General features: G+C 32.3%; 1 protein-coding gene across 1 annotated transcript; it reads left to right on the forward strand.

Annotated features, from left to right (window-relative positions):
* The first annotated feature begins 724 nt into the window (after positions 1–724).
* Positions 725–25074, forward strand: LOC132758531 (von Willebrand factor A domain-containing protein 8-like). Its single transcript, XM_060750203.1, has 15 exons — positions 725–893; positions 3057–3274; positions 3553–3672; positions 4031–4101; positions 5221–5346; positions 7964–8028; positions 8553–8704; positions 9595–9790; positions 18233–18389; positions 19206–19314; positions 22118–22243; positions 22774–22932; positions 23455–23553; positions 24107–24345; positions 24955–25074. Exons 1-15 carry the CDS (start codon positions 740–742, stop codon positions 25058–25060), a joined length of 2097 nt encoding a protein of 698 aa, XP_060606186.1. The 5' UTR covers positions 725–739; the 3' UTR covers positions 25061–25074.
* The last annotated feature ends 943 nt before the right edge of the window (positions 25075–26017 follow it).

A 26017-nucleotide genomic window follows, 5' to 3' on the forward strand; every position in this document is an offset into this window, starting at 1 on the left:
CAAACATGCTTTATAAATATAATGGCATAATAAAATAGGACAAATGATGACCATATATTTACCCAATGTCCAAATTCATATAATAATTCTAGGACGTTAATGTTAAATGTTTCTAGGACATAGCGTTTAATGTTGCATTGCCCTTTGTGTAGTAATGCAATTGTTTTAGACCAAAATAGTTAACCAAGGTCAGTTGTTATATTGAAGTGCTCAGTTTTGCATGAAAGAATGCTTAAAGATGCATTTAATGATTTATCCTGGTAGAGAAATTTAAAACCCTTTGTATTCTATGTTCTTGCTTGTGATATGCCTATTATATATAGGGGCTGTGTTTCTTTACATTATTAAGACGAAAAACTTATAAACCTTAGGCAGGCTGTATTTTAAAAAAGATATTAAAATCAAATTTATTATGCCACAGTTAAAGATTTGGTTTATACAAAATTATTTTTAATTCCATTGTGTAGGAAACTATAAGCAATGAGAGTAAAGTTTCATGGGCAAGGAAACAACGACTTGCCCCTTATGGGGTTTAAACCCATGCAGCTAGCAATTAGATTACTAGTCTGATGCGTAAAACACTCAACCATGCCACCACCGAAAGTTAAATATTTGAACAAAAATTTTGAATGGAATATCAAAGTTCTGATTGTTTAAGAGACATACCTCGGTAGTCTTATCCTATTCTGTTTATCCTTGGCCATTTCTGATTTAAAAGTGGAACAAACTTTTGAAATGGATGTGGTTGTTTAAGGGTCCAGTGACAGTGCGTATAGAGACCATGCCTGTTGATAGAACTGAAGCTCGATCTAACAGATTTACTGAACAAGAAGCTTTCTGGAATGTCCCTTTACATGAAACAAACATTATCTGTGATATAGCTGTAACGAAAGGTAAAATTTACATGAAACAAACAAAAGTTAATAGCTTACATTTAGTGTTTATAAGTACATTAAATAAGATATGTTATATGTGAGTTATAGAATGTCATTATGTATTTTAAATGCTTTAAAAGTAATATTGAATGACATGTGCAATTTTTCTTTGTATGATAGTGATACATAATATACTTACTGCATAAAAATAAAAAACTATTAAGATAAACTTGTACATACCGTAAAATCTTGATTTAATTCCCCCGGGGGTGTAACATTTTTCCAAAGGGGGTGGGGGCGTTTAATAAAGATAAAAAAAATTAAAAATGATACACCAGATCAACAAGGAAAGGCGTAGTGAAAATGATTGTCTTTTCTCTCTCTTCAAATGATGTAAAAAAATCCATGGAAGTCCGTTTTAAGCACATCATTATGACACCATTGATTTACACTGCGTGTCACGAATTTTTCTCCCAAAATTTCCTCGTAATTGACACCTTTGATCTCGCTGACAATCTGACCTCATCGATGCTACTTGCCTTATTTACGATGTGTTTTGTGCAATTTTAACAGTTACTCTTTTCTTGTGCACTAGACTTTTAAAATTTGATCAACAGATGTTTTTCATAAATGTAATGATATTGGATATAAATTGCCATACTGGTCAGCGATTTTCTTTATTTTCTTAGTTTAAATTATACATGAATTTTTCAAAAGTGGGTAGGAGGTGTTAATTAGGTTGGGGGCGTTTAATGGGGATTTTATGGGTGATAGTATGTCTGATTGATATGATTAGTGTCTATCAAATTTTTACTATTTCTGGAGATATCTTCATGGGAATATGTTCAATTTTTAGCTCACCTGTCACAAAGTGACAGGGTGAGCTTTTGTGATCGCTTTTCGTCCGGCGTCCGTCCGTCGTCCGTCCATCGTCCGTCCGTCCGTAAACTTTTACTTTAAATGACATCTCCTCATAAACCACTAAGCCAATTTCATCCAAACTTCACAGGAATGTTCCTTTGGTGGTCACCTTTAAAAATTGTTCAAAGAATTTAAATCCATGCAGAACTCTGGTTGCCATGGCAACCGAAAGAAAAAACTTTAAATATCTTCTCTTAAAAAACCATAAGAGCAAGAGCTTAGATATTTGGCATGAAACATCTTCTAGTGAGTGTCTACCAAGTTTGTTCAAATAAAAGCCCTGGGGTCAAAATTGGCCCCGCCCCGGGGGGTCATTGATTTTCCCTATATGCATATAGTAAAAACTTAAAAAATCTTCTTTTAAAGAACCCAAAGAGCTAGAGCTAAGATATTTAACATGAAACATGTTCTAATGGGTGTCTACCAAGTTTGTTCAAATAAAAGCCCTGGGGTCAAAATTGGCCCCGGGGGTCATTGATTTTCCTTATATGTGTATAGCAAAAACTTAAAAAATCTTCTTTTAAAGAACCAAAAGAGCTAGAACTAAGATATTTGGCATGAAACATCTTCTAGTAAGTGTCTACCAAGTTTGTTCAAATAAAAGCCCTTGGGTCAAAATTGGCCCCGCCCCGGGGGGTCATTGATTTTCCCTATATGCATATAGTAAAAACTTAAAAAATCTTCTTTGAAAAAACCCAAATAGCTAGAGTTAAGATATTAAGCATGAAACATCTTTTAGTGAGTGTCTACAAAGTTTGTTCAAATAAATGACCTGGGGTCAAAATTGGCCCCGCCCCGAGGGTCATTGATTTTCTTTATATGTGTATGGCAAAAACTTAAAATCGTCTTTGAAAAAACCCAAATAGCTAGAGTTTAGATATTAAGCATGAAACATCTTCTAGTAAGTGTCTACAAAGTTTGTTCAAATAAAAGCCCTGGGGTCAAAACTGTCCCGGCCCCAGGGGTGTCATTGTTTTTAACTATATGTGTATAGTAAGAACTTAAAAAAAATCTTCTTTTAAAAAGCCCAATGAGCTAGAGCTTAGTTGTTTAGCATGAAACATCTTCTTATGGGTGTCTACCAAGTTTGTGCAAATAAAAGCCCTTGGGTTAAATTGGCCCTGCAATGTTGGGGGGGGGGGGGGGTTGGGGGGGGTCTATTTACAGGTGAGCGACCTCAGGGTCATCATGGCCCTCTTGTTTTAAGTTAATAAAACAAATAATGAGTGATGTTATAAATATTTTATTTAACTTCTTCAGCCAGTGACAGAAGTCCGGGCCACACTGCAGCTGACATTATACATATAGGTACAGCAAACCCTGTTGGACTGTACTCTATGAACCCACGTACAATGACGGCAAACTTTCTCGACATGTACGATGTTTTCCCAATGATCAGCGGTTCTTACAGACCGTATGTTAAATTATACCCACTGGGAGCCCCTCTAGATGATAATATCATTCTACATGAAGAAGTTGTAAGTTTAAATTTTAGCATATGCTCGAAACCATAATTTTTGTAATATATAAAATTTAATTATGAATATGTAATAATTGATAATTGGAGAAACTGTATGGTTGCATTATAGCTCTGATTAGGCTTTTTTATAGTTAAAGGTATTTCAGTTATTCAGAATTAAAGAAAAAGACCATCTTATAAAATAAACCTGCATTATCAGAAAATGAGTTCCATGTAGATGCTAATTCAATTCTTTAACTACTATTTCATTGTTTGTTATATTTGGAATATTTTCAGACTAACACTATACTGAATATAAACTACGAGACCGGTGAGATTTCACGTGTAGTGATTGACAGTTTACCTCAGACTGCTCCAGAGAGAGGTAGATTTGTGTCGGCTGCAGCAACCAAGTCTGTACGTCATTCTGTTTATTTTTATTTATTTTTGATACCTGTTTTGGGCAATACTGATAGACTTGTCCCGCTTCTAATTAAGAACAATTTCATTACTTGTTATAGGGATATCAAGAACAATATGATAAATTTTGGCTGTAGGCTTTTAAAGACTTTGATTTGGTCACATAGATTTAGAGACTGACTTCATATTTGTAGTTAAAGATAGCTGTTAATGTTGCTATTATGTCAAAACTATGCTATCAAATGTTCGAGTCTTCCTGTTAAAGAATTTCTAAGTTACTGTTCATTGTTTTATTACTAATATTTGCTTAATATGTTGTAAATTAGGTTTGAATAGAGCTTGTATATTTTCATAGAGTCCGTACAGATTGTGTACAAATTGTGTTCCTGATCCCTGTGGTACTGTTGTGTTCTATGAAAAAAATGGGTATGCTATTTATACATTGTTTCTATTGATAAATTAGTATCTAAGCAACTTTAGATTAGTGGCCCCTTCCTAATTTGTATCATGAATTCTGCATAGAATTTAAGAATGGTCTATTGTTCTTTTAAGTTGTTTCATTATGAAAAAGCTTAGATTTGGCAGACAATTTAAATTTTGTAGACAAGTATATTTATTTGGCAGACACAGACATTATGAATGGCAGGCAACACTATTATAGATTTGTCAATCAACAATTTGAATTAGAGTGGTGGCATGGCCGAGTGGTTAATGCTTTAGACTAATAATCTTATGATCGCTAGCCGCATGGGTTCAAACCCTGGCAGGGGCAAGTCGTTGTTTCCTTGAGCAAGAAACTTTACACTCATTGCTCAGTACTGGTTGGTTCCAAGAACGGATTTGAAAGTGTGTTTATAAGCTAATAGCTTCCTACACAATCAAACTAAAATAAATTCTGTATAAACCAACAATTTGAACTTTTCAGACAACAATAAAACTTTTGCAGACAATAATTTGAATTTGTCAGAAAGCACTATAAATTTGTCAGACAAGCTATAGAAGGGACTCACTGAGGTTATTTTTACATGAAGGGACTGGAATAATTTTTCAAGATTAATATTCCATTGTTGAAATGCTTTTCACTCAAATTAGGCTAAGAATTGCACAAAGAATGATTGAGTATATTTCATAATTATGTTATGCATATCTATTTCAAGTGCCCCAAATGATCTATGTAAGAAATTTAAATTTTATGTTTTTAGGCTTTTTGACCTCAGTGGAGTTCCTTTAATTTGTCAGACAACTGTATTAAGCAGAGTCAGGGAGCATGGGCTGGTCTTGATTTAGATAAATATTGTCATTGACTATCTGCAAAGTAGTTTGATGGGGTCATGATAAACCATAGATACACATGCATACCCACAACAATAAGTAATTCAAATGCCAGCTGCCATTCAGATTAATTGCAATTTATTCCAGTGATTTTTCATAAAATACATATAGCTTTACTTAGTTTATTGTATGATTTCAATGGAATTGCAGTTTATATTGATAGATTAAGTTATTACATAGAAATGATTATAATGGATATATAATATATTTCAGAGATTTTCTGGAGTTTGTTAGTGTATTAGAGGGTATATCACACAATGTGTCAATACCAATACACGTCAATGATGTTCATCAGACAGGCACTAACAAATGGTTACTGACAGAAGATAAAACTTTCAAGTAAGATGTTCTTTCTATTTTCTTTATTAATGTAAATGACTGAAAGAATGTGAAAATTGATATTCTTATCAATGCAATATCTTCTTAAAATTAAGAATTAGAAACTTATAGTTATATATAACATAGACATAATTACAAAACTGCATGTTTGTAATGTTGTTTTTAGCTCACCTTGCACAAAGTGCAGGTGAGCTTTTAGGATGGCCAACCAAATGGCGTCCGTCGTCAGTCGTCCGTCCACATTTTAAATATTCTAAGGACATCTTCTATGATCACCGCAAGGTCAATGTTAATGAAACTTGGGGCAGGAATACTCTTTGTATGAAGCTCTATCAAAGATTGTTCAAAGAATTCCCTTTCATCAAGAACTCTGGTTGGCCATGGCAACCGAAAGAAAATCTTTAATATCTTCTTTTAAAAGAACCGTAAGAGCTAGAGCTTAGATATTTGGCATGAAACATCTTCTAATGAGTGTCTACCAAGTTTGTTCAAATAAAAGCCCTAGGGTCAAAATTGGCGGCCCCGCCCCAGGGGGTCATTGATTTCCCTATATGCATATAGTAAAAACTTTAAAAATCTTCTTTTAAAGAACCCAAAAGAGCTAGAGCTAAGATATTTGGCATGAAACATCTTCTAGTGAGTGTCTACCAAGTTTGTTCAAATAAAAGCCCTGGGGTCAAAATTGGCCCCGGCCCGGGGGGTCATTGATTTTCCCTATATGCATAAAGTAAAAACTTAAAAAATCTTCTTTTAAAGAACTGTAAAAGCTAGAGCTTAGATATTTGGCATGAAACATCTTCTAGTGAATGTTCTACCAAGTTTGTTCAAATAAAAGCCCTGGGGTCAAAATTGGCCCCGCCTCCAGGGGGGTCATTGATTTTCCCTATATGCATATAGTAAAACTTAAAAAATCTTCTTTTAAAGAACCCAAAGAGCTAGAGCTAAAGATATTTAGCATGAAACATCTTCTAATAAGTGTCTACCAAGTTTGTTCAAATAAAAGCCCTGAGGTCAAAATTGGCCCTGCCCCAGGGGGTCATAGATTTTCCCATTAATGCATATAGTAAAAACTTAAAAAATCTTCTTTTTAAAGAACCCAAAGAGCTAGAGCTAAGATATTTGACATGAAATATCTTCTAGTGAGTGTCTACCAAGTTTGTTTCAAATAAAAGCCCTGGGGTCAAAATTGGCCCCGCCCCGGGGGGTCATTGATTTTTCCCAATATGTATATAGTAAAAACTTAAAAATCTTCTTTTAAAGAACCGTAAGAGCTAGAGCTTAGATATTTGGCATGAAACATCATCTAGTGAATGTCTACCAAGTTTGTTCAAATAAAAGCCCTGGGGTCAAAATTGGCCCCGTCACAGGGGGTCATAGATTTTCCCTATATGCATATAGTAAAAACTTAAAAAATCTTCTTTTAAAGAACCCAAAGAGCTAGAGCTAAGATATTTAGCATGAAACATCTTCTAATGAGTGTCTACCAAGATTGTTCAAATAAAAGCCCTGGGGTCAAAATTGGCCCCGCCCCAGGGGGTCATTGATTTTCCCTATATGCATATAGTAAAAACTTAAAAAATCTTCTTTTAAAGAACCCAAAGAGCTAGAGCTAAGATATTTAGCATGAAACATGTTCTAATGGGTGTCTACCAAGTATGTTCAAATAAAAGCCCTGGGTCAAAACTGGCCCCGCCCGGGGGTCATTGATTTTCCTTATATTGTATAGCAAAAAACTTAAAAAATCTTCTTTGAAAAATCCCAAATAGCTTGAGTTTAGATATTTATACATGAAACATTTTTTAAGTAAATATCTACAAAGTTTTGTTCAAATAAAAGCCCGGGGGTCAAAACTGGCCCTGCCCCAGGGGTGTCATTGTTTTTAACTATATGTGTATAGTAAAAACTTAAAAAATCTTCTTTTAAAAAAACCCATGAGCTAGAACTTAGATGTTTAGCATGAAACATCTTCTTATGGGTGTCTACCAAGTCTGTTCAAATAAAAGCCCTTGGGTAAAAATTGGCCCGGGGGGGGGGGGGGGGGCTATATACAGGTGAGCGACCTCAGGGCCATCATGGCCTCTTGTTCATAAAAAGTTTTGTTATTGTATGCTTAACCTTTTTTAACCAATAAATTTGCTAAATCCTGTAGACTTACTTGCACAAACATTATTCCCCCTTCAATGTCTTCTACCAATAAAGCAAATGTTAATTGACCGCCATTATATATTTCTTGGGTTGCAGCACAGGAGCTTGACATTCTATCAAAAATTGAAAAAAGATATAAGCGAATGATTAAGAATAATGGCAAAAATACCCCTCTATACAAGTTTATTTATTTTATAGAGGGGTATATTTGCCGTTATTTCTTTATTATTTGCTTATATTTTTCAATTATTGATAGAATGTCATGCTCCTGTGGTTACAGATATATGCTTTTTTGCAAAATGTACAGAAATTTCTTTATGTGTTAATTGTTTTCATGACATGATTTTCTTTTTTCATTTGGCAAAAAATTGCACAGATGATTGGTTTGAATAATCTCTGTATAGAGATACACAATACAACAAACAAATGGTGAGGATGTTACATATATATATGGTTTACTTTTATATTATAGGAAGTACTTGTTGATCAGAGATGGAATTGAAGATTTTAAGTTGAACGCCATCATAGAGGAAGATGGTTAGTAGATAATTATAAAATTTTAAAATATTTTATCAATGCTAAATATCTGGAAAGAAGTGATCCCCCAGAAGCATTAAAAGCAGCAAATTAACATGAAAACTGCCGATTCAGTTTGATTGAGTCTGTACATGAGAGATAATGAAAGAGTGCAACATCCCTCACGCCCCCTAGCACCGGCTTGAGCAGTACTCAACACTTAAAAGTGCTGAAATCAGTGATCACTTGTTTCTTACATCAATATGACTTTGAAATTGTTTTGGAAGAATTAGTCTGTCGGCTGTGTGAGTTCAGTACATGTAATAAGCAGACAATTTTATTATTGAAACTGAACTTCTGTTTTGCCATCTTACTCTGGTCGCTAAAATACATGTAAATCTTTGTACAGAATTGTGTAGTGTTTTTGTCTGTAAGATACAATAGTACACATGTTTTGTCTTTAAGAAGTTTTAATAAATATTTGTGACAATGCAAAACACATGGTTTATAAAATAAAACTTACATAACATCTACTGATGTTTCAGGTGCTAGCAGTATGTATATACAGAAATGTTCAACAGTACCTATGTCTGATAATGTACTGTCTGCTACCCTGGGGGAGAAAATATCATCACCTAACAGAGTAATGGTTTCTCCAGACTCCTATGGTAGTGTATTGAAAGGATTTCCAGATCAGGTAATTGCTTTTAAGCATTTCCTTGGGAAATTTGGTGGTTACTGCAAAATCATTATTTGTGGGCACTAATTTTCATTGTTTTCATTGATAGATCAATCAACAAATTTTAAATCTAACGAAATTTCATTTTGTCTGCTGTAAGAGTTTTTTGCATTACGTTATTTACAGTTTACCTTTTAGAAAAAGAAGCAAGTCTGCTAATTTAACAAACCATGCAAATGTTCGTGACAAAACCACGAAATTTCATGCCCATGAAATTAAGCGAATTTACAGTAATATACAACAAATGTAGTATGATAAAGCATAGATGAATTTATACACCACAAAATGATTTCCTTTTGTGGAATGCTAAGACATTCAGTTTAAATGTGAGTATATAAAGAATATATATATATATATAAATGATAGTTTCAGAATTATATTTAGGGATCCATTGTGCCAAGTTCTTATCTATTGAATTTGAATAAATATGTAAAAATAATGAAGCAATGTTTTCCTTTATATATTAATGTGGATAGGAAGTAGCAAAGTTAGGGGTTCTAAACAAACTGTTATTGTCATTTATTTTACTCAATGGTTTCAAAGTAGGTTTGATTAGAAAATAGGGAAAATATGAATCCCTAAAGAAATCCCAACACTGCAAAATTGAAAATGTTGCAGACTCGGTTTGATTAAGCCTGTTCATGGACGGTACTGTCATGTGCAAACTACCGCCCCCACCCCCTATCACCGAAGCATAATTCAACCTTTTAACTTGAAATGGTAAAATTTTGAATTTAGAAACATCCATAGATGTGTTCATACGGTGGTAATCATGGAACCTTCATCACGGAACCTTATAGAAAGATAAGATACATAGATGGTTTGTATTGTGTTTTATATTTGTACAGGCTAAGACTGAGATTTATAAAAGTCCACGGGAACCATTCAAGGATGAACAGCCTGTGTCAGGAGATAAGTTACTTGGATTTACATTAAAACAAGATAAACAAAGCCCAGCACCATCTGTTGTATATCTGCCAGACTGTGGACAAGTTGTTAGAACCATTCCTACATGGAAAGCCCCAGAAGGTGTTTTCCCTAAAGGTATATTATTGGTTTGTCATTGCTATAGGGGAAATTGTATACAGCTTATAGAATATCATGTGACTTTAAACATGAAAGAGCAAAAATATTTAGGGAATGGGTTTTAAATTTATGTTTTACACTTTGTTTGATATTGCATGAACCATAATGCACAGAAATGGTGTAATATTGGATGGTAAGTTAAAGTGAGTTAGATTAGGGTATTTAGTAAATAAGTAAGTAAGTAAGCATGTAACAACTTTATTTAATGAGGCTAACACATTCGGTTTCCAGACCTCAGCATGTACGTACATTACACATTTTAAATAACAAATAAAAAAAAATATAAAAAAAGATTTCAAGGAGCCACATTTTCATAACCCCCAGCATGGAAAATACATTATTTTACAAGTAAGAGTGGAACAATATTGTAAAAACAAAACATTATACATCCTTTCATATAGAAATATTTGAAAGACCCTGGTTAGATTAAATGACATATTGTATCATATGAAACAAAAATGCTGTCAAAATTAGAATATTTTTAACCACAACTATTTTAAAAGTAATTGACTTGATATCACTTTTCTTAGCAACAAACTTTCAATCTAAAGGTTATGATGTCATCATTCCTTTCTTGAAATAGGAAAATATGTAAACATTATGCTTGTTTGATAAAAAGCTATATGTTTTTAGCTCACCTGTCACAAAGTGACAGGATGAGCTTTTGTGATGGCTTTTCGTCCGGCGTCCGGCTGTCCGTCCGTAAACTTTTACTTTAAATGACATCTCCTCATAAACCACTAAGCCAATTTCATCCAAACTTCACAGGAATGTTCCTTTGGTGGTCACCTTTAAAAATTGTTCAAAGAATTTAATTCCATGCAGAACTCTGGTTGCAATGGCAACCGAAAGAAAAAACTTTAAATATCTTCTTTTAAAAAACCCATAGAGCTAGAGCTAAGATATTTGGCATGAAACATCTTCTAGTGAGTGTCTACCAAGTTTGTTCAAATAAAAGCCCTGGGGACAAAATTGGCCCCACCCCAGCAGCGTTGCATCTAGGACGCATATTTTTTCTACTTCCATTTTTGAGCGGACGATAGCTGTCAAAAATGCCTGAATGTAAAATAAATGAACTCTATTCGGTATGTCATATTGTAAGGTAAATTAATGTCCTCCACATCTTTTTCAAATCCCCCACATTTTTCAATTGTGTGGGGGACAATCTCCCATAATTTTGAAATTCTAGATGCAACACTGCCCCAGTGGGTCATTGATTTTCCCTATATGCATATAGGTAAAACTTAAAAAATCTTCTTTTAAAGAACCCAAAGAGCTAGAGCTAAGATATTTAGCATGAAACATCTTCTAATGAGTGTCTACCAAGTTTGTTCAAATAAAAGCCCTGGGGTCAAAATTGGCCCCGCCCCAGGGGGTCATTGATTTTCCCTATATGCATTATTAGTAAAAACTTAAAAAATCTACTTTTAAAGAACCCAAAGAGCTAAAGCTAAGATATTTAGCATGAAACATGTTCTAATGGGTGTCTACAAAGTTTGTTCAAATAAAAGCCCTGGGGTCAAAATTGGTCCCACCCCAGGGGGTCATTGATTTTCCCTGTATGCATATAGTAAAAACTTAAAAAATCTTCTTTAAAGAACCAAAAGAGCTAGAGCTAAGATATTTAGCATGAAACATGTTCTAATGGGTGTTTACAAATTTTGTTCAAATAAAAGCCCTGGGGTCAAAATTGGCCCCGCCCTGGGGGTCATTGATTTTCCTTATATGTGTATAGCAAAAACTTAAAAAATCTTCTTTTAAAAAAACCAAATAGCTAGAGTTTAGATATTTGGCATGAAACATCTTCTAATGAGTGTCTACAAAGTTTGTTCAAATAAAAGCCCTAGGGTCAAAATTGGCCCGCCCCGGGGGTCATTGATTTTCCTTATATGTGTATGGCAAAAACTTAAAAATCTTCTTTGAAAAAACCCAAATAGCTAGAGTTTAGATATTAAGCAATAAACATCTTGTAGTAAGAGTCTACAAAGTTTGTACAAATAAAAGCCCTGGGGTCAAAATTGGCCCTGCCCCGGGGGTCATTGATTTTCCTTATATGTGTATAGCAAAAACTTAAAAAATCTTCTTTTAAAAAACCCAAAGAGCTATAGCTTAGATATTGGCATGAAACATCTTCTAGTGAGTGTCTACCAAGTTTGTTTAAATAAAAGCCCTGGGGTCAAAATTGGCCCCGCCCCAGGGGGTCATTGATTTCCTTATATGTGTATAGTAAAAACTTAAAAAATCTTCTTTTAAAAAACCCAATGAGCTAAAGGTTAGATGTTTAGCAAGAAACATCTTCATGAGGGTGTGTACCAAGTTTTTCAAATAAAAGGGCTTGGGTTAAAATTGGCCCTGCCAGGGGGGGGGGGGCAGAGGTCATTGTTTTTCATTATATGTGTGTAGTAAAAACTTAACATCATGAAATATCTTCTAATGTGTGTCTTCCAAGTTTGTTCAGATAAAAGCCCTGGGGTTTAAACTAGCCCCGCTCCGGGGGCCTATATACAGGTGAGCGATCTCAGGGCCATCATGGCCCTCTTGTTTAATTTACTTTTCATAAAAATGGAGTTTAGCATAGAGGGATAAAAACCCACAAAAATACCAATAAGAGACTGCATATAAGCTTTATTTATTACATTGAGAAACACTAATTTTTAATTGATTTTACTATTGGAAGCAGATAACTGTACTGTCATACTGAATTTTGTTATTTATACTGCTGTATAGTGATTGATTTTTAAGTATAAGATAAAACATTCTATATACATAACATATTACATGATGCCATGTTTTTCATATGATTATGTATTGATGTAAAATGACTGTATGTATGTGAAATTGATATATATCATAATAGTATAACAAATAGTGATTGAATATAGTCTGAAACAGTTACATTTATTGTGACAACAATACTGACTACTGCTACTTGATTGAATAAAATGATTAAGGTGTTTTGCATTTTTACAGTGGTACTTTACACAGCTTAAAATCAATTGTTGTATTTTCTACTTTACAGATAAGCGCCCCCATGTGAGTGGTCTTCTAGAAGTGTCAGATTTGGCTCATCATAAACTTCGTTACATCATGGTGCCAGGGTAATATGTTTATTAGCTTTATATAAATAGAGGATATTGAATGAGTGTAGTTTAATACTAAATTTATTGAACAAGTTGAATAAAAACATATTATGCGAGCCTCTGGCGAGCATAATATTGTTTTATTCAACGAGTTCAATAAATTTAGTATTGAATCTACAACAAATACATATTCTATTTTATCACACATATAAAAAAGAACAAGTAAACCGTTAAAAAAATGGGTAATTTTTTCAATGTAGCGCCTATAGTGTAACGCTAAAACATTAGCACGCTCTTTAACGCTATTGTTTCTATATAGCTTCAAATGACTATCAATGCAAAGGTTATTACACTAGTGTAATATCGTTTTTATTAAATGGCTTTATTACACTCCTCCGCCGCAGTTTATGTGATAAATTTGTAATATATGTACCACATGGGTTTATGACCTTCTGGTTTGATTGAATATAATCTTGAATCTTGAAATCTTGATAAAATTATTTATTTATTTGTTCATTAACAGTTAAATGTTTAAATTTCCTCAGGGCTAAAGCAGTAAAAGGTGTTTCATAACACTGTTCCATTTCTTAATCATAGCCTATTAACCTATCCTGTTTTAAGACAAAAAGGAATGACATATACATGTATATGATAAGGCCAATTACTGTAATCCAACAAGGATAGAAACTTTGGTGCTTTGCTGAAGGCTGAATATTCACAGATAGTTATATTTACCTTTTCCAAGTTTCGAAAGGAAATAAAAAAATTGTGGATTCGCAAGTAGGAGTGTTTAATCATATACATTTTTAATGGACATGAACTTCAATAATTTAGATCATTTTAGATTATAAAGTTGTCTATCAATAGATTAGCAATAAACTTATATACTGATATACAAATGTACTTATATGTCAGCTACTATAAGAAATTGTTTTCTCCATATACATGTCTATATTATATTGTGATGCTTGGCAGTTTTAAAATGTTGGTTTTTGTATAACAGTATTTAGATATGTACAGTAAGTTAACAGTTATTCTAATTTAAATACGTTACGATACTTACATAAATACAGGTTCAGTACAATATATAATACTAAAACATATAATAAGGTATATACATGTATATATATATTTATAGAGCTACAAGACAGTCTCCCTACGCCTCCTGGCTATTTAACATTTCTGACACAAGTTTACTGATGGCTGGAACTTAGTAATGAGGTATAGTTTACAGTGGATGTTGGTGGTTGTGTACGATTGGTGGGGGAAACTTCCTTCTTAAACTTGAAAGGTCAATTGCTGACATGGAAGAATATGATTGGCCCTGGCAGGATACCAGACCCTTACAGGTATACACCCGTTGACAGTCTCTTTAAGAACTAAGTAAATAACCGATATATCAAGTGAAAAATGACGAGTTGTTTTCCCTTATGCTTCGAGTAAAATTTATATCTCTAATGCTAAAACAATACAAAATTAGCATTGCTTTCTGCCAGTACCGTTCAGTGCTTTTATTTTTCTCCAAATTATGTTGTTTGCCAAAACTTAAAAATTGTTCAAGATTTCATTGAATTATTATAAAAACCAACATAGTTTATTCTTTGCCTCTTTACATTTACATTTTTTATAATATTTTGTGTTATGAACATCATCCAGATCATCATCATAGGAAAAAGAATCCTCATTATAATGGGCATCATCATAATTATTGGCATCATCATTATCATTATTATCATGAGCATTATCATTATTATCACCATTATTATCATCATTATCATCATCATTGTTATCATTATCATAATTATTGTTATTAAAATCATCATGATCTATCATCATCATGATCATTTATTTATCATGAAAAGCAAAATTATTCATAAATTTTATTCACCAATAATAAAATTAATTTCATCAAAAATCAAAAAATCAACCATGATCAATTATTATCATTATCATAATTATCGTTGATATCATCATGATCATTATCATCATCATTATCGTTATTATCATCATGATCATTATTATCATCATCATTCATGATCATTATTATCGTTACTATCTTCATCGTCATTATCATCATCATCTTAATCAAGTTCATCATCGCTTTCTTCATTTATAGTTACATAAGAAGATAATGTCCATTAAAGTATATAAAATTAGGGCATATTATATTTTGGGGTAACATATGATAGAATTGGCCTACAGCTAAATGACCTAAACGGGGTAAAGTTGACTCAAAAAATAAACTCATGTAGGGAAATCCCTGGGCGGGGGGGACGGGTAGACTTTTAAAAGAAATGAAAAAAAGGTGAAATAAGGAGAAAAATGAAGGTATTACTAAAAAGTGTTTGGTAAAATATTTGATTAAAAAATTTAACATTTTCCAAAAAAGGAGTAGGGTTAAAAAATGTTAATACACTTTTGAGATATTAAATGAATTTTATCCCATACCTTACTTTTGAAGTTTTTTAAAAATTTTTTTTTAGTTTGATTGTGTTGGATTCTTCAAACTTTAATTGAAACAGTCTCAAATCCGTTCCTGGAACCAACTTGTATTACAATACAATACAATACAATACAAATACTTTATTCGCTTTAAGGCCTCGGCCCATGCAAAAACATATATACAGAGAAAACAATTTACACAAAATTATAGCATGTGCACAATGTTTAAACATATACTATATAAATTTAACTAAAATAACTTTTAAGCATTAAAAAAAAAAATTTTCTGGGAGTTTCTTAATTATCATTTTGTATCTAAGACATATTAATTGTTAATCTTTCTTTTTTCAAAACGTAATACAAAAAATGTTGCTGTCCGATTTATAAGATCATTATTTTTTGTAGACATTAATATATTAAATTTGTTTCGGGTTGGAGCATTTTAGGTACTTAATCGGTAAAGTATAATTTTCCTAAGTTCTGATAAAAATCAGCACATAGTAAAAATGAAATTCATCTTCTATTACATTCTAGAACATTTTTGGTGCATAATCTGTTTTCCTCAATATCTTTTTATGTCTACCAACCTCAATTTCAAGATCATGTGACCCTATTCTAAAATTTGAGTATATATATCTAAATTTTCTAAATGTCTAGAACATCTAATAACATTCATATGAGAAATTTTCCTTAAACATACCATAAAAAGACATTTTACATTAGAGGTTACAGATGAAAATGCCACTCTTGTAGGTATATATCTTTTAACCTATTTTCAAATTGTGCTATAAAGTATTTATCTGATGTAACAGATTGACTTTCCCATACATATCCCAAAACCATGACTTTTGTAAAATTTTTTCTTAAAGATGTAACCCCAATTGGTCATGTCCCTGTATATCATCATTAAACATCATTAAGTAACACTTTTAAACTAATCTATCGTTTTTGGCATTTTAATAATTTTTAAACCAATAGTTAATAACACCTCTTAATGGATATTAAATACTATGGGATAACCTCCCGCAGTCGCCTAATACAGCTACATTGGATGCATTTTGTTTACAACACATAAAGCGTTGCATGCATAATAATTGTACTCGTTCTAGCTCTTCTAAAATTTACCATGCCCAAATTTTAAAGTAACTGAGGACATATTTTAGTATCAAATAGTTTAAAAAATACTTTCTTCAATCTACAAGGATGTTAAGAATTGAATGATAAAAACTTACGCCTTTATGCATAACTCGTGTACCATTCTTTTCATAGAAAGTTGTCTTGTAAATGTTAAACCCGTAACTAAAAGCATTAACCGAACTTCAATCTGCTTTGTTTTTATAAAGTCCATTTTTTTTCAATTTTACTAATGTACCACCATTTGTTTTAAAACAACATTTTTGTTTTACTTTCATTTACTTTAAGTTTTATATGTATCCCCGTCAAAAAAATGATAAAGTATCTAACTGTTTTTTTGTAAAAGCAGAAACTGTATCTGAAAGGAGAGCAATATCAATCTGCAAAAACATTAAAGATAAAAGTTGTGCTCAGACGGATGTAAATTGAATTCCTCTTATGATGCCAACTTATCTCTAAAATATGTTGGTAATTCAATCTATATAGAAAGAGAAGAATCCGGGCTGGCCGAAACAACCTTGTTTATTCCTAACTGAAATTAAATATGTAATCACTTCTTTCATTATTACATCTAATACAATGCTTTAAACGTTTCTATACATACTTTGAAAGCTATATACAATTTTCCACTGACACCCCATTTCTAAGTACATTTCAAAGAATTTGATCTATTTATGGTATCAAAACATTTATGAAGAATGCCATGAATGCAACAAATATCTTTTTGTTTTTTATTTTTAACGTAGTCCTAGTCGGTTAAAGATTTTAAATAAATGCATTATCCACAGTTGAGTTCCTGCTTTTTTAAAACCACTCTGGTTTTCAGAAATTTTTACTATATATTTGTGCAAAAAAATTTCAAACGAGCCACTAAAATCCCACAATATATTTTACTAAAACATTTGTAAACTTATACCCCTATAAATTGTCCACATTGTTTATATCTCCTTTTTTGTGAAAGTGTTGTTATAATAGATTCACACCAGGATTCTGGATACTCGCCTGTAGCAAATAGTCGATTAAGACAATTTAACAAGTATATGTATAAAGCTATCTATACCGTAAATGAAAAACTCTGGGATTAGGATTATCAGGACCTGGTTTTTTTTACCAGTTTTAATATGCTTTACAGCCATTCTTACTTCATCTTCAGTGATCTCAGAATTAAAAAATGTATTGATCAACTTCATTATCTATTTCTTCATTTAATCATTTCTAAATTTTCACCAGTATTTTCATCACATTCATAGGGTTTAGCAGGCCTGTAAAATATTCAAGCCATTCCTGAGGTAGAAATAGTTGTTTACTGTCCTACTTTTCTTGCCAGTCATAGATTTTAAGTTTTTGACCAAAATGACTTAGGATCGTTTACTTTTGCTGTCAGGTCATCAAGGTTTTGTTTATTGTATTCTCGGCATCTTCAAATTACACTTGTTTTGAAACTCATTTCGTTTTTAAAAAGATATCTTTGCAAATTTATGTCAGACCTACAATTCCTATATTGTCTTAACAGTTTATATTTTTGATTTTTTAAAATCTTACAATCTAAATCGAACCATTTTGGTGATGAAGGAAGCTTAAAATTTGACTTTTTTTGAAAATGCTTACCAATATCAGTTAGACATGTACTAAAATTAGATACAATATTATCGAGTGCTGAGTGTAAATTTTTTAATCATCTAAAGTTAGACACATGGTCTATAATATGGTATAAATGTTAACAAAAATTATATGTATTTTATAGGTGGTAGTAATACAGCTGGTTTAGGTGGTATCGGTGGTCCATACAGATTAGACGCCGGTCATAATGTGGCTCAAGTTGCCCAGTGGGAGAAAGATAACGTACCAGAACATGTTCGTAAAGCTGCCAGGGAAATGGGACAAAAAGCATTTAAAGAAAGGTGTAGTATTTTAATAAATGACCTTTCATTGCTAAATGTTGTACAATTATTGACTAATGAGCCATTGAATATGATGTGATATTCACCGGCAGATGACATATTAACCGAGGTTGAGGCTGATTTGTTTCCATACTTATTTTCAGCCCTTCACATTTTTAATGGTGATGTCATTATGTCGAATGATTACATCACATGTCTAAGAAAGAATGGCAACAGTGATTTTACTGCATAACACACACTTTTGGTCCTTCTATGTTCAATTTTAAAACATGCTGGCTGTGTTAGAATATGATTTTATGAATAGTTCTGTTGACTACTGTTTGAACCAATGAGATTACAGCTATATTTAGATCATATAATAAAAGTAATTATATGTCTCTGCAATAATACAAACCATAATGACCTTTTGTCTTCAGTGACAGTTTAATATTAGTTATGATTTAGTTTTAATTTTTTTTTCCGTTTGAATAAACAAGGATGTACAACTGTTTATATATCTTTTATGTTGATAGACAATCTGAAGCTCTTTGCTGTTCCTATTTTCATGAGATTATAAATGTTTGTAGAATGTCTACACGGACAGTTACTTGTATCTGGGTCACTCCTTATCCAGTTAGCATACTTGAGAACTGAGGTTCTTCTCTGATTCTGAAGCACATACATGTCTAAACAATGCACCTAAAGTCTTCCTCAACTAGGATAGCAGAAAAGTCAACATAATGATGAACTAAAACTCGAAACTAAATCAGTGACAAACAAAAAAAGAGCAGGAAGTGGCTTTAATGATCAAGAATTATTTTTGTGGTAACTTTTCAGATTAAAGGAAATACAGATGAGTGAGTATGATGCCGAGACGTACGAGAATTTTGCTGGTCATGTAAGAAGACAAGTTCAGTCACTCCGAGTGATCATAGACAGTCTACAGGTAAATATGTTAACATTTATGTATAATATGCAGGAATGCAGTTGGTTTTATGTATTTTCTAGGCTTTTGCATAATTATAATTGATAATGAAACATTCATCTAATATACAATACTTAGTACTTGGTACATGTACCTATATATAGAGGATATTCAAGTTTTTTCTATAAATACATGATTTATTTTCATCGAGTGGTATGAAAATAAATATTTCATGAGTGGCGGTAGCCACAAATGAAATATGGTAATTTTCATGCCACAAGATGAAAATATTCATGTATTTATAAAAAAACTTGAATTTTCTGTTTGTTATATACATTTTTCTCTTTTTTTGACATTAAAATTTGAAAGACTTTCCCTTAAATTATGTGTACTGGCAGAATTTAAAAGAAAGTAGTCCGGCAAGACACCAGTGAAAATACGGAAAATATGTTTCACTGCAGTGAAAAATAAATTTTTACAGTGAAAATACGGAAAATGAAAATACGCATTTTCTTTCATCAATATTTCTCAATATTTCATTTATATAGAGGATATTTGTTTAGTTCAGTGTAAGATCGGAATATATTTCACTGAGTGAGCACCAAAAGGTATATTTCACGAGTGGCGCAGCCACGAGTGAAATATGAACTTTTGGTGTTCACAAGGTGAAATATATTTCGATCTTACACTAAACTTAACAAATTTTCTTTTTATGCCCCCGCCATGTAATGGCCGGGGCATATAGTGTTACCCTGTTCCGTCATTCCGTCCTTCCGTCCTTCCATCCTTCCGTCCTTCCGTCATTCTGTCATTCCGTCATCATCAGTTTCCGTTCATTATCTTAAGAACGGTTGGGCACATTCAACTCAAATTTGACATATGGATATGTCATGAGAAAATACAGGTCAAGTTCGAATTTGGTCATGGTTCGATGATTTTTGGCAGAGTTATGCCCCTTTTACTTTGAAAATAATATGAAATTTCAGTTTCCGTTCATTATCTCAAGAACGGTTGGACACATTCAACTCAAACTTGACATATGGATATGTTATGAGAAAATACAGGTCAAGTTCGAATTTGGGTATGGTTCGATGATTTTTGGCAGAGTTATGCCCCTTTTACTTTGAAAATAATATGAAATTTTCAGTTTCCGTTCATTATCTCCCCAACGGTACAACACAATCAACTCAAACTTGACATATGGATATGTCATGAGAAAATACAGGTCAAGTTCGAATTTGGTCATGGTTCGATGATTTTTGGCAGAGTTATGCCCCTTTCACTTTGAAAATAATATTAAATTTCAGTTTCCGTTCATTATCTCCCTCAAGGTACAACACATTCAACTCAAACGTGACATATTGATGCGTCAAAGGACATGCGCAGGTCAAGTTCAAATTTGGTTGTGGTTCGATGATTTTTGGCAGAGTTATGCCCTTTTACTTTGAAAATAATATGAAATTAATATGAAATTTTCAGTTTCCGTTCATTATCTCCCTCAAGGTACAACACATTCAACTCAAACGTGACATATGGATGCGTCAAAGGGATGCACAGGTCAAGTTCAAATTTGGTCATGGTTCGATGATTTTTGGCAGAGTTATGCCCCTTTCACTTTGAAAGCAATATGAAATTTTCAGTTTCCGTTTATTATCTCCCCAATGGTACAACACATTCAACTCAAATTTGACATATGGATATGTTTTTGGAATGCCCAGGTCAAGTTCAAATTTGGTCATGGTTCGATGATTTTTGGCAGAGTAATGTCCCTTTCACTTTGAAAATAATATGAAATTTACAGTTTCTGTTCATTATCTACCTAACAGTGTTACATATTCAATTTTAATTTGACATATGGATATGTTTTTGGAATGGGCAGGTCAAGTTGGAATTTGGTCATGGTTTGATGGATTTTTGGCAGAGTTATGTCCCTTTCACTTTGAAAATAATATAGATACATCTTAGGAATAAGCAGTTTAAGTTTGAATTGGTTGTGGTTCAATGATTTTAGACAAACTTATCTTTCCTGAATGTTGGAAAAATTTTGAACTTTCAGTTTCAGCACTCATTCTTTTAGCCATTATTTTGGCTACAAATATGCAATATGCTTTTTCTAAAGGTTAAGACTGAATAATTTCAGTGCCTTGAACGTTGTATGGAAATGGTTTGTGTTAACATTGAAAAGTTTTAAGGGCTTTGAACTTAAAATGAAAAAAAAAAATTAATGCACCATCTGAAATTTTGGCTGCATGCGGGGGCATCCGTGGCATGATGACACATTTCTAGTTATTATATGCAAAGAAACGTTTTAAAAAGACATTAAACCTAATAATGAATGAAAAGCGCGCCAAATAATAATACAACGTGACGTCATTTACGACGTCACGTCATTAAGTTGGTACCCAGTACTGTGCACGCTGGTATTTTACTGAAACAACGTAAGGGGCTTAAATTCAAAACAGTGAAATTATCAAAGTGGTAATTTCACTGTTTCAAACAGTGAAATTACGAGTTTTATTTAACTGATATATTTCTATAAACCACCGAAAAGCATGTAATAAAAGTATATAATAAATGATTTTACTGTGTTATTCTTGCAGAGTAAATAAGATATTACTTTATGTGTATCATTTGTTCTTTCATTTTTGAAAACCGACGTGGAAGCTTCTTAACTCTTAATAATCAAGGTAAAAAATCACACAAATTCACCTTTTATGGTTGAATTGAATTGACTTATTTCTAAATGTCTTTAAAGAAATTTATCTTTTTCTTTTGGTCATTTATCTTATATTATGTATAAACGTGGCACTTACATGTTATCTAGGCAAAGAGTAAAGAGCGTCAGTGGTTGAAAAATCAGACATACGGTGATTTAGATGATGCTAAACTAATTGATGGTCTGACAGGGGAGAAAACTGTGTATAAACGACGAGGTGAAAAAGAACCAGAGGTATGTTGTATATTATAATGTAAAAATAGCTAAGTAATTTTAAACTTTGCAACTTTATATATTTTCTACCATCGTAATTATTTCTTTATAATGATAGAGATATACATCTCAATTTTGTGGCTAGATATGTAACATTATGATTTTAAATTTTGAAATTGTGATGCTCTTTCTCATCTTTTGTTGTTTCTGACAAGAACATAAGGTAAAGCCATACTTTAGCTGACTATTTTCACATTTATTTTTTATTGACAACTAACTGTATTGAGAGTCTCAATGGCTAAGAATGGCTAAAGTTGTATACCTCCTATGTGAGGTTTATGGTTTTACCTAAGTACTTGCATATCAAACATTTCTGTAGTGGTATCTTTGTTCCTTCCCCTTCAGATAAATGGTCAAAATGCAATAAGCAAGTGGGAGTGTCAGTCAATGTGCCTTAAAATATTACCTCTAAATATAGTTAAATAATTAAAAGAGCATGAAGAACAGTATAAAGTTGTATTACTATATATATTTTCATTATGTATATTCAGATGGGTGCTAAACAAGAATTACCTAAGAAGTTACGATTATTGGTAGATGTATCAGGTAGTATGTACAGATTTAACGGACATGATGGTAGACTAGAGAGAGAGATGGAAACAGTGATTATGTCAATGGAGGCTCTAGAAGGATATGAGGACAAAATAAAGGTTTACAACAGTTATCTCTGTGTTTATGAGAAATTGATAATCATAAATATGCTTTTTATGCTCCCTGTAGGGAGAGCATATAATTTCAGGGAGCATATAGTTGCCACCTTGTTTGTTTGTCTGTTCCCAATTTGTCCATCTATCTGACCATTTTTTGTCTAGTGCATAACTTGAAACCCCTTGGATATAATTTGTTTAAACTACACACAGTGGTAGAGGGCATTGAGGCGGAGTCCAGTGCCAAAGAACCATAACTCTTTTTGCCCTGTTTTTGAATTATCTCTCCTTTTAGAAAAAATCTTGTCCGGCACATAACCTGAAAACGCTGAAAATAACTATTAGATTTAACTTTTTATTTACTGATCATTTTTGTGGATGTGGATAAGGATTAATTTTGCAAAAATAAATTTCATTGATAGAACTCGACCTGATTTGCTTCCTGTAAAATATGATGTTTGATATACAGGTTAAAGTTGTAATTTTAGGAATGAGTATATGACGATGTTCCCCTTTATTTTACAGTTTGATATAGTGGGCCATTCTGGAGAAGATCATAAAGTAGAGCTCACTAGTTTTGATAAACCACCAAAAAATAACAAAGAAAGATTAAAGGTTGTCAAGGTAATAAAAACAATTTGTGAAAATATTTTCAGATAGTAAACTTAATATTTAGAAATAAGTTTGATTTGTGTCATTAAAAAGATTTGTAATCTGCAGTAACTTTTGTTGAAGACCTTGTTTTATAATACAGGCAGTTTGCTGAATGGCATTGGTAATAATGACGGCAGGGTTCTCAATAAATTAATTCATCAGCTGTCAAAAAGCAAATTCCAGCAGGCCTTTTGTGTAATTCAAACAACAATTTTTTGCATAAAAGTAAGAAAGCTGTATCTTATAAAGTTTCAACAGGCCAAATCATGATTACAGCCAGTCATTTTGGCCGGTTACCTGCTGTTATTGAGAACCCTGATGACGACAAGAAAAGCATTCTCAAAGTGGTTAATACTGTTGAAAGTCATTTAATCCTTACAACACTAATAATTAATTCTTGCAAAAATTTGAAATACATTCAAGTGACATTTTTTATGTCTATATTGTCCAGAAGGAAATATATTGAAATGTGGTTCATGTTTGATTATGACTTACTGGTTATTATTTATTTTGATATAATCAGACAATGCACGCTCACTCTCAGTTCTGTATGAGTGGAGACACAACTCTAGAAGCTACACGTCATGCTGTCAATACGTTAGCAAGAGAAGAAGCTGATGAAAGGTTCCTCATTATTCTAAGTGATGCTAACTTTGATCGATACGGTATCTCACCAGCAAGGTTTGGTCAGATTCTACGTAGTGATGAGAAAGTGAATGCGTATGCTATATTTATAGGATCACTGGGTGATCAAGCTGTCAGGTAATAGTGTTTTAATTAATGTTTATTTTGATGTGCTGAAATATGACCCCGACCCCTAAATTCACTAGACACTGCTACATTATTGCAAATTCAGTTGTATAGAAACAATAAAAAAATCTTTTTCTCTTCCAACTATTTAGTGTTGTACTAATGCTGTGGCTTAGATTTTTTTTACAAATGCAATCTTGTTTTACACTACTATTGAACCTTTTCCATGTTTTATATCTTCATATCATTGAGTCCAGCACTTTTAACTGTTGAAATTTGAGTACCGCTCAAGCTTGTGGTAGGAGTTGTGAGGAATTTTGTACCATTTCATTATCCCCCATGTACTGACTCAATCAAACCAAGTCTGCAATTTTCATGTAATTTTGCTGTTTTTGATGCTTCCGAGGGATCACTTTTTTTTTCAAATATTCATAGTTTTATAATTTGGCTTTAAATGATGTTCATTATTGGATAGATTTACTCACTGAATAATGTTTTGTGAAGCATCTTTGCAGGGTATGTACATGTACATCTATCTTTCAGTAATTTTACTTGAATAAAAGACAATAGCACACAATAGTTAGGTAGTTAATAAAGTCTTGATTATGTTTTGTTTTTCAGGTTACATAAACAGCTACCAATGGGTCACGCATTTATCTGTCTGGATACGAAAAACCTGCCTCAAATATTGCAACAGATCTTCACTTCTACTATGCTCTCAAAATAATACTATGGTTTTAGTATTGAAAGGAAAATAACAAAAGATAGAAACACATGTTAGAAGAGAAGGAGAAATTACATTGAATATGCAAATTAAAGTTTATCTTGTCTCATGCCAGAATCATGAGAGGGAAATAAATTATCAAGGTGTATTTATAAAAGATATTTGTTGTTGTAAAATGTGGATGATCATGAAACATTTGTACTGTAGGGTGAAGTTAGCTCAAAACTGAAATAACTTATTACAGAACAAAATTAATTAAAGGTTGCTTTAAATGACAGCTTATAAGTGGAGGAAATAACTTTACAAATACATATACTAAATTAATGCCTTCAAATCATCAAATTGATAACTTGCAGAGTTTTATTTATTCCATCAAACAGAGATTCAAAGAAATATTTATATTTTTTAATTTGAACTTTATACACATAAAATTTTATTGAATACATAGGAATGATAGGATTTTAATAATTTTGAAGTAAACAAGTGAATGGAGCCAAAAAAATAATAGAATAACAACAAACATTTCACATGATCATGTAGAAATTATCACATATGTTTTGTATATCCTGTTTTTGAAACTGTCCTAAGTAAAACAAAATGTGAGAGAAAAACAATTATTTTGATTTTTTTTTTGTTATCAAATTTCAATATGTTTGATATTTATCAATTTTAAAGGTCATTGTTTCGAACTGACTTGTGTTATTGAAAATATTTTCTTTTAGGAAAGTAAGAAAACAGGGGTTTTGCAATGAAATATATTTTAATATGATTTTTTACCCACTGTACACTTTCATGTGAATTGTATACCTATATGTCTATATGGATAGTGTATACATGTAGTGATTATACAGAATAACTACTTAGAGCATGGAAACATTTGTGATAAATTGTGATTATTTTGATAAAACAAAAAATAAACTGTTAAATATACATGTTGATGTAAACAGTCTCCTGTTGCAA

The sequence above is a fragment of the Ruditapes philippinarum genome, unplaced genomic scaffold (genome assembly GCF_026571515.1).
Source record: "Ruditapes philippinarum isolate M1 unplaced genomic scaffold, ASM2657151v2 ctg3935_1_1_1_1, whole genome shotgun sequence".
Classification (NCBI taxonomy): Eukaryota; Metazoa; Mollusca; class Bivalvia; order Venerida; family Veneridae; genus Ruditapes; species Ruditapes philippinarum.

What these genes read in the sequence shown, in the direction of transcription:
- LOC132758531 (XM_060750203.1), top strand. Translation starts at nt 740, where the DNA reads ATGTGGTTGTTTAAGGGTCCAGTGACAGTGCGTATAGAGACCATGCCT. An exon ending in ACAGAAGATAAAACTTTCAA is followed by an intron (nt 5,347 to 7,963) that starts GTAAGATGTTCT and finishes TTTATATTATAG; the next exon opens with GAAGTACTTGTTGATCAGAG. An exon ending in AGAAGGTGTTTTCCCTAAAG is followed by an intron (nt 9,791 to 18,232) that starts GTATATTATTGG and finishes TGTATTTTATAG; the next exon opens with GTGGTAGTAATACAGCTGGT.